This window comes from Primulina tabacum, chromosome 1 (genome assembly GCF_025594145.1).
Source record: "Primulina tabacum isolate GXHZ01 chromosome 1, ASM2559414v2, whole genome shotgun sequence".
Taxonomy (NCBI): domain Eukaryota; kingdom Viridiplantae; phylum Streptophyta; class Magnoliopsida; order Lamiales; family Gesneriaceae; genus Primulina; species Primulina tabacum.
Genome location: NC_134550.1, coordinates 8512886 through 8529989, shown reverse-complemented (window position 1 = coordinate 8529989; position 17104 = coordinate 8512886). Strand labels below are relative to the sequence as shown.

General features: G+C 32.6%; 2 protein-coding genes across 2 annotated transcripts; both read right to left on the bottom strand.

The window, feature by feature from the left end:
• Nucleotides 1-1046: 1046 nt before the first annotated feature.
• Nucleotides 1047-9744, bottom strand: LOC142539630 (uncharacterized). The gene is made up of 16 exons (XM_075645212.1): nucleotides 9333-9744; nucleotides 8724-8858; nucleotides 7885-8043; nucleotides 5002-5098; nucleotides 4568-4618; nucleotides 4314-4369; nucleotides 4136-4218; nucleotides 3973-4034; nucleotides 3327-3374; nucleotides 2703-2764; nucleotides 2383-2452; nucleotides 2242-2307; nucleotides 2083-2145; nucleotides 1589-1783; nucleotides 1436-1512; nucleotides 1047-1221 (listed from the first exon to the last, which is right to left on the bottom strand). The coding sequence occupies exons 3-12, from the start codon at nucleotides 7917-7919 to the stop codon at nucleotides 2272-2274; spliced, it is 600 nt and encodes a 199-aa protein (XP_075501327.1). The 5' UTR covers nucleotides 7920-8043; nucleotides 8724-8858; nucleotides 9333-9744; the 3' UTR covers nucleotides 1047-1221; nucleotides 1436-1512; nucleotides 1589-1783; nucleotides 2083-2145; nucleotides 2242-2271.
• A 1759-nt stretch (nucleotides 9745-11503) lies between these two features.
• On the bottom strand, nucleotides 11504-12768 carry LOC142517677 (uncharacterized). Its single transcript, XM_075620054.1, has 2 exons — nucleotides 11938-12768; nucleotides 11504-11731 (listed from the first exon to the last, which is right to left on the bottom strand). The coding sequence occupies exons 1-2, from the start codon at nucleotides 12706-12708 to the stop codon at nucleotides 11636-11638; spliced, it is 867 nt and encodes a 288-aa protein (XP_075476169.1). The 5' UTR covers nucleotides 12709-12768; the 3' UTR covers nucleotides 11504-11635.
• Nucleotides 12769-17104: the final 4336 nt, after the last annotated feature.

Sequence of the window (17104 nt, the reverse complement as noted above, 5' to 3'; positions counted from 1 at the left end):
TCTCAAAATATGCTACATTTGCTATATTATACTTTGTTTATTATTTTATTTACTACTTTTTAAAAAACTCACTACATTATATACAGTATCCAAAAAAAATTGAATAAAAATATTTTTTAAATTATTACGTAAATAATAAAATCTGTATAATTTTTTTTCACATAAATAAACGAAATTATTGATTTGGTTATATTGAATAAAATAACTCGATATATAATCACAATCAATTTATATAAAATTCAATATTTTTATAAAAAGATTTTCTTGATGATACTATGTTCCATTGTTTATTTTAATTATAAGAAAAATTATCTGAATAGTTAACGCAATCAAATATATATTTATGTTAAAGTAAAATAAAAATTTAAAAATAACATTCTTGAACTTGTATAATGATAAAATGACAAAAGTTTCTATGAGACTGTTTCACATATCAATCTGTGAGACGGATCTTCAACCTGATCCGATCATGAAAAAAATATTACTTTTTATGTCAAAAGAATTACTTTTATTTATAGGTATTAACTGGGTTGAGTTGTCCATAAGACCATCTCACAGGTGACCTAAATACTCTTGCAATATATTTAACTAAAAAAATTTAAATATAATAAATGATTTGTTAATAAAATGAGGTAGAGGCATTGGGAAACCTGGGCAAATCGAGTTTTTTTTTTTTTTTTTGCTTACAATTTTAGAGATTTTAATTGGGTTTTTCTATTAGATATAGTTACGAGAAGTTTTTAGATATAAATATACATTTTTAATGTGTTTTTAAACAAGTTTTTTCTATTAAATAATAGTTAAAATATGCCAAAAATTTTAATTTCTAATATCTTTAGTTTCATCAACAAATTATAATTTTATATATTCCTATAAACTACTAACTGAAAACCAAAGCAATTAATTAAACACATAATCCAACACTTCATTGAAACAAAACCGCATAAATATTTTATTCCAATGAATCATTATATTATATTATATACCTTAAAGCAGATAAAAAGAAAAGAAAAACGAAAACATGATTCCATGATTCCATCCCTTCCCAAATCAGCATAAATTTAATGTGACAATATTTCATTTCAGTGACAACCCCAAGACACTTCACCGAAAAGGGGCTTAAATACATAAAAAAAAAAGTGCCCTTCCAAGAACTTCAGTGTGATTTTGAAGTTAGCTGCTTCTGGTAGGAGTATGATCTCTCAATGGGTTCCCAAGCTTCTGAAATGAGTCGATGATTAAGTAAGAACATAAAAAATTGACTTACTATCTCTCAAAGTCGAGGAAGGTTAATCATCGGCATTTATACGATTCATGTAATATCGCAACGTCGTATTTGTATAAATTAAACAATATACTTCAAGAAATGAGCTATAACATAATCTATGATTCAAAATACTTGCATTTTTGGGTAAGTTTCATAAGTTAAGTTTACCTAGTCAAGTTCGACCAACTACTGGTTTGATGAATTTTCACAGAATCTCCACACGTATTAGGCTTTCCATGGCATCTCTACAGTTTTATTTTTGATAGTCAAATTTCGTTAAGAATGAAAGTATGAACTCCGACATGAAAGAGCTTTTCTTACCCAGAACTCCGGTTGGAAAGAATTAGTGGCATTTTCTTTGGATGCCTATATTAAATTTGAAATTTGACAATTTATTATTAGTCTTCTGTTAAAACAAGAATCATCTTAACAAAGCCTTTATAAACTTGCCTTGATGGACACAAGCCTATGCAGCAGCGATGCATTATTTCTGTTGATATCTGGTCCTAGAGAGAGCTAAAAAATACAGCGAGAATACAAAAGTTACTTTGGTTTCAGAGATCAAATCCGATTACAATTTTGGCCTCATAATCCATAAAATCTATCAAGACTAAAGTCTGAGAGGCCAACGGAAAAAGCATACATAACTGGTTGGAGAGCCTATTTATTATTGGAAATTTGGTAAGCAACCTTTCCAAATTTCAGTTTCAAAATATAACCTCATTTTTTAAAATATCATTTCATGCATAGAATCACATATTTAAAGTTTTTAAAATACTACATTCCATATAAATTTTTAGGCCTATTAAAGTTACCTTATTAAATTGTTCTGTAGGTGGAATCTCCAAGAGCTTGTCATTAGTTGAAAATTTGGGTTCCTGAAACAAATGGTCCTTAATATAAAGAACAGTGGTAATTTACTCCATGAGTAAAAGAAATTATTGACTATTAGTGTACGGTGTAATGAAATTCACCATTATAGTTGTGGCTTCCTGATTTACATCTTAAATTGGATCAACATTTGCTGTTATTGGAAACACCTGCAGACACAATATTTTTTTGAGTTAATGTCCTGATAGAAGCTCAAATGTTCCTGTCCAAATTAGAAACCAAACCTTATCTCTGAGGAAAGGGCCTTTAGCTGCTTCGTGTTTCTCAGGCTTGAAGGTACCTCTAGAACTTGGTCTGAACAAAGGTGCAATGTTAGAGTGAACTACACTTTTTCAAAGTTGGCGAAAAGGCAAACTTGATTCTACATAAAAGACCAGGCTAACGCGTCATTTGCATAAAACATGGTTCGGACCAGAATAAATCAACATTGAAGATATGGTGATACCGATATAAATATCCCTATGCAACCATGACATAAAGTGATAGAATGAGAAGGCCCTTCTTTCGTTTAACATTTACAAGAAACCAATTGCAATATTCTGACCTCTTTAGGTCTGTGGCACTACTTGACACGCGTGGATTGGTTTTATTTGCCGGAAATGATATTTGTCATAATAATACATCTTTAGTTTCATGCTGAACTGATAAAAACATATGAATTATACAGCTTTCTCCAAATGCATTCAAAACTGATTGTGCAGATTGAGTGCGTGCAAGTAATTCATGTCTTTGTCCTTGAAAGCTGTTGTTTTGTCATTGTAAGATGCTTTAACTTTTAGAAGTTGTCACTAATTTCTGTTTATTTTCTTCGTGATGATGGCATAAATGCAATACTGGACCAGGCGGCCAGCTTTTCAATGCTCAAGTGGCTCTTTATTAACCCAAGGTTACAAGACCCATAATTTATAGTCACTCTTCGAAGTTTATTCTCAAATGTAAGTAAATGCCTCTTTAATGGCGAATTAAATACGATGAAAAAGAGTAAACTGCATTTCCAGTCAGTAAGTGACATAACAGACCTCCCACACTTGCACCACTATTTTCAATCTTACATTTTACAGACGAGATGGAATATAAACATTTTCACCGGATCATTTTGATATACTATGGGAAAAACAGCTTCCAAATAATAGTACCAATACCATCCAAAATAATATAAACGACCTACCTTAGCATAAGGTTGACTGGCCCTCTGCATAGTCCTTAAGTTAACCACCTGATGGGCATTGATAATAATGAAGTTATAATCCAAAACGATGAAAAATATCGCTGAAAAGAGAAATTTGTATATATTTTTCTAGATCTATGAAATTTTGTTTTACAAATAAAAAAATAAAGAAAAGATGGTATTAAAAATATGACTTAGTTATGCAAGAGGAAAAAAATTAGTTAAAGACCTCAACAGGCCCATAATGTGTGCTCTGCTTTGTATTTGATTTCAAGGACATAGACTGATACAAATGGGTGGCAAGTAAGAAAACTCAAGTGTTTTATCTTAAAAATTTCCACTCAAATCCGTTTTATCCACCTTAAAATTCTTGGTACTTATAGATAACATAGATGGCATGGCATGTGTCAAGATTTATAGAGGGACCTTTAGCCTGCTGTAATGCATCACCAAATCACCACTTATTCATAATTAAGACTGTAAGGGTTTTCTGATCTCGATTAACCGACCATTTCAGCATGCTAAATTCTCACAGAAAGTTTAACAATAGATAGAGGAGAGAATTTCTACATTTAGAAAATTCCAAATGATTAATTTGCCTCGGTATTATAAAGAGAACGACTCTGAATGAGTTTGCGATATTTACTTGAAACTGTGGCACTTGTCGCTGGCTCTTTAATGGTTTAGGCAAGGAAGAAGTTCGCAGAACCTATGAAGAAGAAAAAATAATAATGTTTGTAAATTAATGCAGTCCACGACATATTTGAACTTCTATTAGTACAAGAAGCTCAGTTTTCCAATACCAACTTTTTTTTTGTTAAATGGATGCACTTTAGAGGTACACTCTCCCTTCGTTCTTTCATTTTCACTTGGTGCAAAACTATTCTTGGACCTAATGTTCAAGAATGAGCAATACTCCGTTCATAAGACAATAAGTGCAATATCTGGAATTTCTACAACAGTAAATGAATAAAAGCGTTGAAGCACCTTCGCCTTTGGGCTCTAAGCTGTGTCTCCAGTTCAGGTTCTCTCGGAACTGTAACCTTTAAAATTTTCAAAAATAAAAGTTAACTGAATTGTAGTCGATTCAAATTTTTTTTGCTGCACGTAAAGTAAGCAAAAATTCAAAGTGTTAAGTCTTTAAGAGAGAAAAGAATGCCTATACTCCTAGTCTTACCAAAGTTAAGTGCATCATACAAAGGTAAGTGGATATGCTCATACTCTCTCTCAAGAAATTGTACCTTTTTTGATGACTTGTGTAATAACGCAATTTGATGCTTCAAATGGGCAACCTGGTTAACATAAGATAAAGTCAAATTTGAAGCAACCTGGTTAACATGAGATTAAGTCAAGAATTCTTGTAAAGATGTTTTTTAAGTTTCAAACAAGAAAATCATTTTCTCTGTTTCGGGGAGTTTTACTAAGAAGCTCTACAAGTTGGTAAATCATTGTTAAGATGATCAAACCACCAAACAATAATAAAAAGGTGTTGCTGAAGAAAAGATTTTTTTCCTGAGACATAGTTAACGCAAACATGATGAATGAATCAGTCAATTACTGTTCTTTGTATGTGGGGATAAAATTATGATGTTACTATAACTTGGTGAAAAAATTTAAGCTAGTCATAGCATTTAAAGGATATTGGACACAATCAAAGATTTGAACCCCGATGTACCTTTCTTAAGTAGCCAATCTCAAGCTTTTGTCGTTTGGTAGCAGGATTATCAAATTCACTCTTTCTTTCATCGAACTTAATCGTTGAATTCTTCAACCTAGTAAAGAGAGAAAAAGAAGATGCATAAAAGTAATGTTGAACTTTGATGTGATGTATTTTGTAGAAAATTATATATGTGACCAAATAATGAAAAATGAAACAAAATAAATTTACTTGGTTCGGCAATTTGCCTACGTCCACGGGAAAGAGACCAACAAATTTATTCTATGGAGAAAGTTTACAATAGATATTTCACCAACTCATTATTTTTCTTATCACAATTTTATGCAAAGAAACTCTCAATTTTTCTCAAGAAACTCTCTAAATTGCTTCTTATGCTTGTCACATTGGGATACTCTTAAACTCTTAAGCAAATAACTCTTTTGTTAAACCGGTATGTGAGAGCATGCATTATGTTCTTTCTATCAGAGTTCTGTTCATCCGTTCTGTAAGACCATTTTGTTGTGTTGTGTGTCTCACGATCTCATGATCCTTACATAAATTATCAAATTCCCATCCACATAATTCCAAACCATTGTCAGTTCTTAGACGTTTCATTTGTTTTCCAATATGCTTTTCGACTAGTGTTTTCCATTGTTTGAATTTGACAAAGACTTCATCTTTATGTTTCAAGATGTATATCCAAACTTTCCTTGAGTAGTCATCAATGAAGGTTAACATGTATCTGCCACCACCAACAGAAAGAACTCGAGAAGGATCCCATAGATCAGAGTGAGTAATGTAATGTGCCATTTGTCTGATGTACTGCCGTGTTAAACTTCACTCGACACTGTTTTCTGAATATATAGTGTTCACAAAAGTTATTTTCCGGTATTCTGGCCACAAAGCAGTCTTTGCTTACTTAGTTCTGCCAAACCTTTTTCACTGATATACCCAAGATGCATATGTTATAATTTGGCGACATCAAAATCAACCATTGATAAAACATCAACAGATCTAGTAATCGCGCTTCCTTCCAGTATATAGATTCCATTAGTTTTCTTGCCTTTATTAACAGTTAGGGCACCTCTTGAAAATTTTATGATCTCACTTCCCCTTTGAAGGTATACCCTTATGGCAAACATACCCGAGGATATCAGGTTCTTCTTCAACTCTGGAACATGTCTGACATCTGTCAAAGTCTTCACAGTTCCACCGAACATTTTGATCTTTTTTGTGCCTTCACCAACAACTTTACATGCTTTGTTGTCACCTAAAAGAACCTTTCCCCCATCCAAGGATTGATAAGTTGCAAACCAATCCTTATGGGGACATATGTGATATGAGCAGCCTAAATCAAGGATCCATTCATCAACTAATTCATGTTCGGAAATGGTAAGAACATCTGCATTTTCATTTGCTACGACTGCAATTTCAGAATCATAGGTCTTCTCCTTTCCATTGCCTTTCCGCTCTGGACAATCCCTTCTAAGATGCCCTTCTTTGTTACACTGGTAGCACTTGAATGTTCTTGGTCTGAATTTAGATTTAGTTCTAGACTTGCTTCTTCCACGATCTTGATTTCTTGTTTCCATTCTGTTTCTTGCAAACATACTTTTTGCCGAGCCATCATTTTTATTTTATGATATTTTTTTCTTCAACTCCTTTGAATTTAAAGCAACTTAACCTCTTCCATAGTAAGAGTTTCACGTCCGTACATCATAGTATCGATGAAGTTTTCATAGGAGTTCGGCAAAGAGCATAGCAGAATAATGGCTTGGTCTTCATCCTCGATTTTAACATCTATACTTTTTTAGATCAATTATAATTTTGTTAAAATCATCGAGATATTCTTTGGTGGGATTTCCTCCATGCATTTGAAGAGTGTATAATCTTTTCTTCAAATATAGTCGATATTGCACTATGTGCTTTATCTATGATCTCATCCTTCTCAACTGCGGACAGAGATCTTGCGGCTTTTCTCTACTTTCTCTAAGGCTTTCGCTAAACCTTGATGAATCAATAGTGCTTTCATTTCTACCCGCCACAAGGTAAAATCATTTGCTCGTTAAATTTTTCCACCTCGAATTTTGTACTTACCATAGTTCTGGCAACACCTTAGACAAGTTCAAGACCAACTCTACTTTGGGCAATATTCCCAACATATCTTTTCTGAAGTGTAAGATCAATCAAAGTTGCAACCACAGAGCATACTTTGAAATTCAAGAGTTACAACCAAAGCTCCGATACCAGTTTGTTAAACTTTGATGTGATGCATCTTGTAGAAATTTATATTTGTGAGCAAATAATGAAAAATGAGACACATGAAATTTATGTGGTTTGGTAATTTTCCTACGTCCACGGGGAAGAGAGCAACAAATTAATTCTATGGATAAAGTTTACAAGGGAACTTTCACTCACTCAATATTTTCCTAATCCCAACTCTATACAAATAAACTCTCATTTTTTCTTAAGAATCCCTTTGAATTGGTTCTTATGTTTCTCACTTTCGGTTGCTCTTCAAGGCAATAGATGAAGCCTATTTATATGCAATTTTGAGATGAAACATAGGGTTCAAAATCCTCCACATCTTTCAACTATCAACCAACATATTCATTTTGCCAACCATCAACCACCATATTTATTAAGTTTTTCCAACCTTCAACCAATATATTAATACATGCCAATTAGTTAACAAGTAAGATAACGACTTTAAAAGAAAGAAAGAAAGATAGGGTTTCATATTAGATAAATGAACAAGAACTAACTCAACTGATTCGATCCAAAAGTACGAATCTAGAATTTCCAAGTCTATTATCACTTAGTTATAAAGATGAAGAAGTAGAATAAAGGCCAATAATAAATTAAATAAACAAATACTCACAACTTAAAGGAAAGTTTTACCTTGTACATGAGTAGCTGGAATTCATGTCTAGCATTTTGTTTTGTTTTGCCAGAAACTAGCCGTAGGTTTCATCAAAGTTGAACCACTTGTTTGAAATAATTTACCCACAGACATATTTTTAGCTTTTGGGATATCTTGAAGCACTTGACTGCTTTTTCCTACAGAGAAACAAAGCTGCATTTTTATAAAAGAGAGAACAATGCATAAAGAATCCAAAAATGGCGCAATAAATTACACTACTTTTGCTTTAGATAAACTATGTTTAAGTCATTATTTGCTAAACCAAAATGAAAATATGAGCCAGAAAAAAAAATGTTAACACATCCAAAAATGCAAAATAATGACCTTGTGGACCTTACAACATAAAGAAGATGTGCAAAAAGGAAAATATTTACGGAAAGTACTAAATCTTAAGTTTGGTAGAAAACTAGTAAGCGCTAAATAAATGAACTCAAAAAGATATGGCAAAATGTTAATGACAAACCAGAAGACAAGTTTTATAAGCATCTTCTAAAGCTAGCCTTGAAGACAACACTAATATATCAAGTTGCAGAATGTGTCTTTGCTAGGAAAACGTCTAAAAATGTATGATTTTACAATCATCTTAGACCGTTAAGTAGAGTCAGCATCGGAAACCAGGAATCAAATGTATGAAGCAGTAATATATTGAGTCGCCTATGACGCATGATCTTATAATTGAGATAGCTATTTTACCTAGAGGCTAGAGCTAGCTTCACTCGTGACTGAACTTTAACGACAAAAACTCCGTTAACCGTGAAAAAGTTACAGAAATTCTTCAATATTTTCATATGGAAAACCAGCAAAATTCCTTTAATACCTTTAGTGTTCTTTTCTGAGGCGGGAACTCCTTGACTACTGTCAATATCTAAATTGCTGCTACCTTTTGCACTTGCATTGTCATACACAGCTTCGACAGATAGTAATTTCTCCAAATTCAACTTCACGATAAAAGCTGAATACACAAGAAAAAAGCAACTGAAAATCAGCAAAGCACGGGGAACATCGGGAACAAATAATTTCAAATGTTGCCAAGTTCCGTATATATAATATTCTTTCATATAGCTCCTTCAAAATTCTTCTTATTTCTTTTGTTTTAAATGTTTCATCCAGTTTTTCTCCTTAGTCTTAGGTAAGAAAAGGATGTCATTGTATTACATTCACAAACACAACTTCATTCATGACGATAAAAGCCAAGAATGATCATATCAATAAGTATTCAATTCATTTTCAATTGGCATGTTAAAATCAAAACATGGATGATTGACATTCTAACTTCCTGAGCAACCAAATGTTCTAATGCCTTCTTTCAGACAAGAACATGCATGTGCAGGTGCAGCTCTTGTCAAAACCACCTTATAGAAACAAATACAAGCACCGAAAAAAAACTTCCCAATCCCGAATCAACAAAGAAACAAAATGTGCTCACGAGAGTTGGGATAGTCGCCGGAAACTTCAAACCAGCGTTCGGCCTCCTCAATTTCAGAATCAAACTCCGCCCTCGTGAAATCGAAGAACCGAGACGCATCAAACTCGTATTCTTCATCGATTTCCGAAGCCTCCGAGTAAAAATCATCGATATAATCGTCCATTTCGTAATCCATCTCAATTTCACAGCGATATGTGGAAACAACTCCTTATCTCATGCAATTGAGATCATCGGATTCCTGCTTCGCGGCGGAGTCTGGGGGGATTCAAAAACCCTAGATTCTGATGAGGACAACGAGGCACGAATCTGACGTATTTGTTGGTGTTTTGTGATGAAAATTGCGTTTTTCTTGTTCGTTGAAAAGCAGAGGAGGAGAAGGAATGGCAAAACGGCAACTGTCGTATATATATACAGTTGGGATTTGAATTTGTGGGTCCCGTTTGTTGCCTTCTATATTTACAGCGTGTGTGTATATATATATCCCATTGTTTATTTTAAGATTTTATACCATGATTATTGGATTTTGTAAGCTAGATTTTTTCATTAATGATGAATTGATATCAGAAGATAGTCGATATGAGACTGGGCTTGTAGCCCCAATGGTCTCACTCCCTGTCGGATTAATCGATTCTTGGGTTCGATCTTCCCTCTTCGCGTGAGTTGTAATCAAAAAAAAAAGAAAAAAAAAGAAGATAGTCGATATTATTCATAATAATATAATGCAAAATATAATATCTGCAAAACATCAATTTAGTCCAATTGTATTGCATAGTAATATTTTTAGTCATGTATAATCAATTATAGTTCGATAAATATATTCAAACGATCCATTTTAATCATTCTCTTCTAAGTCATATAACTATATAATCACATTATAAAAAAAATCTATGTTAGTGTGTTTATCAATGTAATGATAAAAATTTATTCACGAAATCAGTGATCTAATTAATTATATTTTTTTTTACGAACATGTCTAAAATTGATCATTTAAAACTTGTTACGTAACTATAGTTAATTTAATAAAATATACATTACTAAAAACCGTCAGACTAATCGAATAACGATATAAATATTAATGAAATCATGGAAAATAATCTAATTTTCATGCGATTATAGAAATTTATTAATGATATACATTATATTCATATTCATATTCATATATATATGAAAATATATGTGTTTTGTATTAAATGCATTCGATAAATTTTAAATTATAAAATTAAAGTATATAATGCAGTTATCATATTTTGACTAATGATGAATTTTAGAGTATATACTAAAATGATCAAGTTAGTTATTATAGCATACTCTCTTTATAAGATAGTAAAGATATCAATGATGTGCAAAAGTAGTACATATATAAATGAGTATATATATCGTAAAACGGTCTTCACGAATTTTTATTTGTGAAACGGGTCAATCCTGACGATATTCATAATAAAAAGTAATATTTTTTCATGAATGACCCAAATAAGATATCTGTATCACAAAATACGATCAGTGAGACCGTCTCGCACAAATTTTTGCTTCTATAAATAGTAAAGATGAGATGTAAATTTTACGATAAAATAGACAGATTAAGGTTAATGCAAAGACAGAAAAAACCATTTATTTTTCCAAAAATCTAAATTATTCTTCCACGAAATTCCAATTTTTGAGAAGCAAAAAATTTTAATTTTAGTTTCACAATGTATAGAATGTTAAAGACCTAATAATTAAAGGAAAAAGTAACACGAGTGTATTGAATATTTTAATATATATATAAGAGAATAAAACTAAAAATATATGACAAATATTTTCATATCCTGAAAATAAAACCTGTTGTAGATTTAAGAAAATTCTCGGATTTCCAATTAATTTTCACATGTAATCACTATTCAAACTTGTAAAGGTCTGAATTTGATCTTAAGCAGACATTAAATACCTCTATATAAATAAGAATTTTAGTCCTATTTTTTTAAAAAAGTAGGACAATTGTACCCTTTGGATTCATAAATTTTTTTTGACAAAAACTTACATGATACGAGCTCACGGATAGTATTATGTGAGACAGATCTCTAATTTGGGTCATCCATAAAAAAATATTACTTTTTATTGTGAAATCGGTAGGGTTGACTTGTCTCACGGATAAAAATTCGTGATACGGTCTCATAAGAGACATACTCATTTCTTTTTTGGTTTTGCTTAATTTCTCATTGGGTTCGATGAAATAAATACATTAGCGAGAATATTACAATCCAACACCACACAAACTTTACTATAGAGTAAAACAGAACTTCTCAATTTGCCTGTCATTTGTTTATCTACATTAGCTTTAGTTGCAAGTGCTTTTTCCACTTCTTTTGCAATACATCGATGCCAAAGATTCCACATCCAAAAGAGTTCCTCTTCATAAAGTCCTGCCATCCAAAACAAGGTCCAAAAATCAAATTAAGGTAAAAATCTGACTTTATCCTCAAAACGACACCCGAATTAAATCCGGAGATGACTTTTGGTCAAACGTAATTTTGAATTGAAATTCCAATCATCGTTAAATAAATGTCATTTGTATCTATGTTGTTTTTGTGGACGTTTTACTAAGAAAAAGGAAGGAACATGTGGTTACCATAGATGTCTGTTTACGCATGTTTGCTACTTTCCTTTGGTAGCTTCTTCTTCGGCTCATCACTATCATCTCTCCGAGTGTCAGCAGTGGTCTTCTAGCCTGGCTGCTGTTTCTTTCACATGTTAACTCTGTGTACCGTGCATCCGCAGCGTGCAGAGGATCGTTTTCGGGTGTTTTCGCCTTGTTGGCTGAATTTGAACTTGGGACCAGTAGAGGAAACAGCCACTCCAAGAAAGAAGCCCCGACCAAGCTTGTGGATCCTGTTTCATAGCTGCTAGCAGTACTTCCCGTGTCAGAAACCGGCGAACCGGGGCATTCGACGACTTTTCGTGGAAGCGGTATTTTTTCAACAGGAACAGCGTGAGTGAGTTCCACGGTTGGTATCAGGCAATTGGCCAGAAGAGTAGGAGCTGAGCTGAAGGACTCTTCCGTTTCAAAACTACACGTTTCGAGCTCCGAGTCAGACGAGACATCCATTTGATCAGAATCATGTAGGTCATCAACCCCTTGATAGTCGGCACCATCATGATCCAAGTTGTAGCTTGCAGGGGGTGGAGGTAGAAGCAGCTGGAGTGGTGTCCCTGGCTTCTCTTCCCAACCGAAGGGGACGGATACAACGAGCTTAACGGGCACTTCGATGGGCTTAATTGGTCGAGGAGTTGGTTTCCAATCTCTCTTCGGTGTCCCCGGTCTCTCTTCCCACAAGAATGGGACAGAAATGGACTGCCTATCTCTTTTCCTCTGAGTCTTGGAGGTTTGTTTTTCTGCCATTTTGAATCTGAATATGATAAGTTGATTGAATATTTTGTGTATATGTATATGTATATATAGGTCTTTAGGATGAGTGGATTAGTATCTTTCCAACTAAATCATTTTGGCATGTGTAACAGCACCATTTCGTTTGAAATTAGGCTTACCTAATGTTTGATTTGAATAATAACTTGGACTTTTTAATGGACTTTTGTCAATTTTGTTTATATATATATATATATATATATATATATATAGTGCGCTTTGTGTTGGGAAACTTTATTATATGATTCTTGAATGGAAGCTAAGGTTCATGGAGCATTCATAATTTTATTACTGACAAAAATTTGTGTGGGACGGTCTCACGGGTCGTATTTATGAGACGGATATTTATTTAGGTCATCCATGAAAAATTATTACTTTTTATTCTAAGAGTATTACTTTTTATTGTGAATATCGATAGGGTTGACCCGTCTCACAGATTAGGATCCGTGAGATGATCTCACATGAGACCCACTTTTTTATTATAATCATAATTTTTTTTAAAAAAAAATTGAATGTGAAATTAAAAATGTTTAATGGTGTAAAATTTGTGTTACTGTTTGCTCGTTACAATAACAATTTCTGACAACTTTCGAAGTGATGAGTTTGTAGGGTGAGAATCTATCTATGATAATTAAAACCATTATTTTTTTAGAAAAGATTAAATATGTATTTTGATATAACGGAAATAAATGAAACTAATAAAATATCAGTAAAAAATCTTTTGTTCTTTCTAATTTTGTCACCATGTATGGTATTGATCTTCGGAAGAAAGATACATTAGTTGTCTCATATCGATTGAATAAGATACTTTTATTATTATTTATTATTGGACGGTAAGTCAAACTTTATTTGACGTAGAGTTTATATTGTCTTGTTATTTCGAGTATCAATCTTCAGGAAAAGATGTCGAAAAACAAAGCCAAAACGTCGAACACGGTCGATAAATTGTACGAGCTTGTGGACTCATCAGAGTGTAAAGCTTGTAATGTTTATTGGATTAGGGTTGTGTAATGAAAGTCGCATTTGGTGCCCCAAAGACAAGCACGAGAAATAAGTCGTTATTTCGATATATAATCTTGCTCAAAATATATAAAGTTAATTAATAAATGGTTTCTTCAAGATATTTTTATTGATACATCGTTATTATTATTTTGATTGACGCCAAGTACATTTGTATAATTTGCTTGTTATAATTATAATTATATTCTTAGTTTGGTTGTTTGATTCGGGAAAATTAAATGGAACAATTTTTTGAGATTTTAGGAGTTATTACAATACAGTAAAACTTCTATAAATTAATATATTGATATCATGAAATTTTATTAGTTTAGAGATATATTACTTAATCGATAAATCAATAATTTTTTTATTTTAAAGAATTTTTTATTTCAATAAACATAAATTGAATTACATAAAAAGTCACTGTTTTACATTAATGGATGCATTATATTCTTTGAATAAATATAAAAAAAATTCATTGTACATATATATTTATAAAAATAAGTAAATTATATTCATTATTTTTATTGATTTAATAATATTCATTGTATTGACTATTGACTAATAAAACATAATTTAACGTACAAACAGAACAACAATATAATTAAATTTCATGAAAAAAATAAAAATAATCATATTTTACTAAAGTTTAATGGTTATGTTTTTATTATTAATTTATGATACCAAATGGACCGTATTTTTATGTATGTCTCTTTAGAAAAATTATCTGTTTCAATATTTCTAATACCCAAAATTTCCGTGATCGACAACTAATAACATCGAACTATTTCAGATTTATCCGTATTTTATTTGTAATTTCAAGTTTTCAGACTGCTGGATTATTTCAAGTCATTCAGACAAGAACATCATAAGTTCAATCGTTTTTCGTAAGAAAGTCAAGTAGTAAATATGAGATCCCCGAAAATAGAATAGCATTGATGGCATTTTCGTAAATAAGTTGAAAAATAATGAATTAATTTTTAAGAAGAAAATATGATATATCTTGGTCATATGAAGTCCAAATGATTTGAGATTTGGATATAAAGTAGAAAACTCAAAGATATAGAAGTTCCATGTTTTGAGTTTTGAAAATTGAATCGTTTGACTGGTCCAAAGACGTACATCGGCGATAAAATTTTAAATAGTATATATTATATTATTTTATTAATATAATATAATATTAAAAAAAAAATTAAAAACGTAAACATTGAAACGGATTGAATTGAAATTCAATTTCGTCAGAGTATACCTCTTTCGACGGAGCGGTGAGGCGAGGTTAGAGAAAATATTAATTTTTTTTTTCGATCGTGCGACTTATCGGTTTATTCAATCGACGAACCGACTTCAATTCTGGAATCGTTGACACGAGGTCTTCGATTTGAGGTATAAATTTTATAGTTTTGGTGATGTTTGAAATTCGTCGATTTCTGAAATAAATCCGATAAATTGTGAAATCATACTGAAATTGAAGATTGTTGAGTAGTGTATGATTTTAACGAAGTAGAGAAGATTATAGTGGTTTTATTATGAATTATTCATAATTTGTTTTAATTAGGGATTTTTAATCGTTGGGTTGAGATTGAAGAGTTGTTTGTCAGTTGTTATTAATTCTGATTATATATTCGGAGTCTACGAAGTATAGGCTACACGTTGATATAAAGTTTTCATAATTTGACGGATGTTGTAAAATAGCCTATTATTTGAAGTTAATTAATTAGGGTGTATTTGATGGTAGTATTGTGAATTAAATACATCAGAATATTAAATTGTTGAACAATACGAAATTATAATCGAGTTTTATATTTTGTTGAATTAATTGTTGTTGGGCTAATTGATGTTATATGTTGAGGCTGTTATGATTCTGTTGATACGATAACAATGATCTGATATTGTTGTTGAATTATTTAGATACATCACAAGCCTCAGGATCAAAGAAATAGCCAGATTATTTATATACTCGATTATCAGGTACGTGTTGACGTACGAGCATATTTTGTTATTGTTTAGTATTGATGAATACTATTGCGTTGAACGATGATAAATCACCGGAATTGGGTGATTTGATATTATATTTGTTGTTGTTTATTATTGTTGACTATCGTTGTTGGGAGACGTCTCGTTGATGTTGTCACGTTGATGTTGTTCGTTCAACGATATTGCTGTCGCCGGAGTTGGGGTGCGACGTATCGTTGATGTTATTCGTTCGACGATATTGCTGTCGCCGGTGTTGGGGTGCGACGTATCGTCGATGTTGTTGTTCGTTCGACGATATTGCTGTCGCCGGAGTTGGGGTGTGACGTATCGTCGATGTTATTGTTGCAGTGTGATATTGTTGAGGTTGTTGATGGCTGATTGTCCAGAAACGGCAAAGGGGGTATTTCTGTTATCATTTCAGTTATATCTTATGTTGTTGTTAATATAACTGTTATGTATTACGACGATGATTGTTGTGTATGCTCACCCTTTGGAGGCTGTTTCTGTTGGACAGGTCACAGGACTATGCGTGAGACATGATAGTGGTGAAGGACTAGGTGTGTCTAGTCAAACAGTCCTGTAGTTGATAGTAGATAGAGACAGTATAGCTTATTGTCTTATTTGACTTGTATGTGTGTATTTATTATACTGTTTCTGCTACACTGACGTAGATAGTGTGGTGATTGCACTATTTTATCGTATATGCATTATATTATTACGTCGTCGAAAAGAAAATTTTTATGCATATGACGTCACATGTTGTATGATTACGTGGCGAGGTTTGGGGCGCCACATTTGGTGGCTCAATGTAGTGAGACTGCATGGTGTGCCAGTCTCAATTGTATCTGATCGTGATCCTAGATTTGCTTCTAAATTCTGGGGTAGTTTCCAAGAAGCGATGGGTACGCGTTTGGCTATGAGTACTGCTTATCATCCTCAAACTGATGGCCAGACTGAGCGTACGATTCAAACGTTAGATGATATGTTGCGTGCTGTTGTGATGGACTTCAGAATGGGATGGCAAGATGCCTTACCATTGGTTGAATTTTCTTATAATAATAGCTTTCAGACGAGTATCGGTATGTCACCATTTGAAGCTCTATATGGGAGACGATGTAGATCACCGTTATTCTGGGATGAGATTGGTGAGAGACAATTGACTGGACCTGAAATGATACAGGAAATGAATGATAAGGTTCAGTTGATACGGCAGCGGATGAAAGCTGCTCAGGATCGTCAAACGAGTTGTGCGAATAAACGAAGACGACCCTTGGAATTCCAGAAAGGTGACAGAGTGTTTTTGAAAATATCTCCCTTTAGAGGCACTGTTCGATTTGGCATGCAAGGGAAGTTATCTCCTCGATATGTTGGTCCATACGAAATTCTCGATCGAGTTGGT

What these genes read in the sequence shown, in the direction of transcription:
- LOC142539630 (XM_075645212.1), bottom strand. Translation starts at nt 7,919, where the DNA reads ATGCTAGACATGAATTCCAGCTACTCATGTACAAG. An exon ending in TCCAGCTACTCATGTACAAG is followed by an intron (nt 5,099 to 7,884) that starts GTAAAACTTTCC and finishes TCTCTTTACTAG; the next exon opens with GTTGAAGAATTCAACGATTA. An exon ending in CCAGTCAACCTTATGCTAAG is followed by an intron (nt 2,765 to 3,326) that starts GTAGGTCGTTTA and finishes TTATTATGACAA; the next exon opens with ATATCATTTCCGGCAAATAA.
- LOC142517677 (XM_075620054.1), bottom strand. Translation starts at nt 12,708, where the DNA reads ATGGCAGAAAAACAAACCTCCAAGACTCAGAGGAAAAGAGATAGGCAG. An exon ending in TGCGTAAACAGACATCTATG is followed by an intron (nt 11,732 to 11,937) that starts GTAACCACATGT and finishes TTTGGATGGCAG; the next exon opens with GACTTTATGAAGAGGAACTC.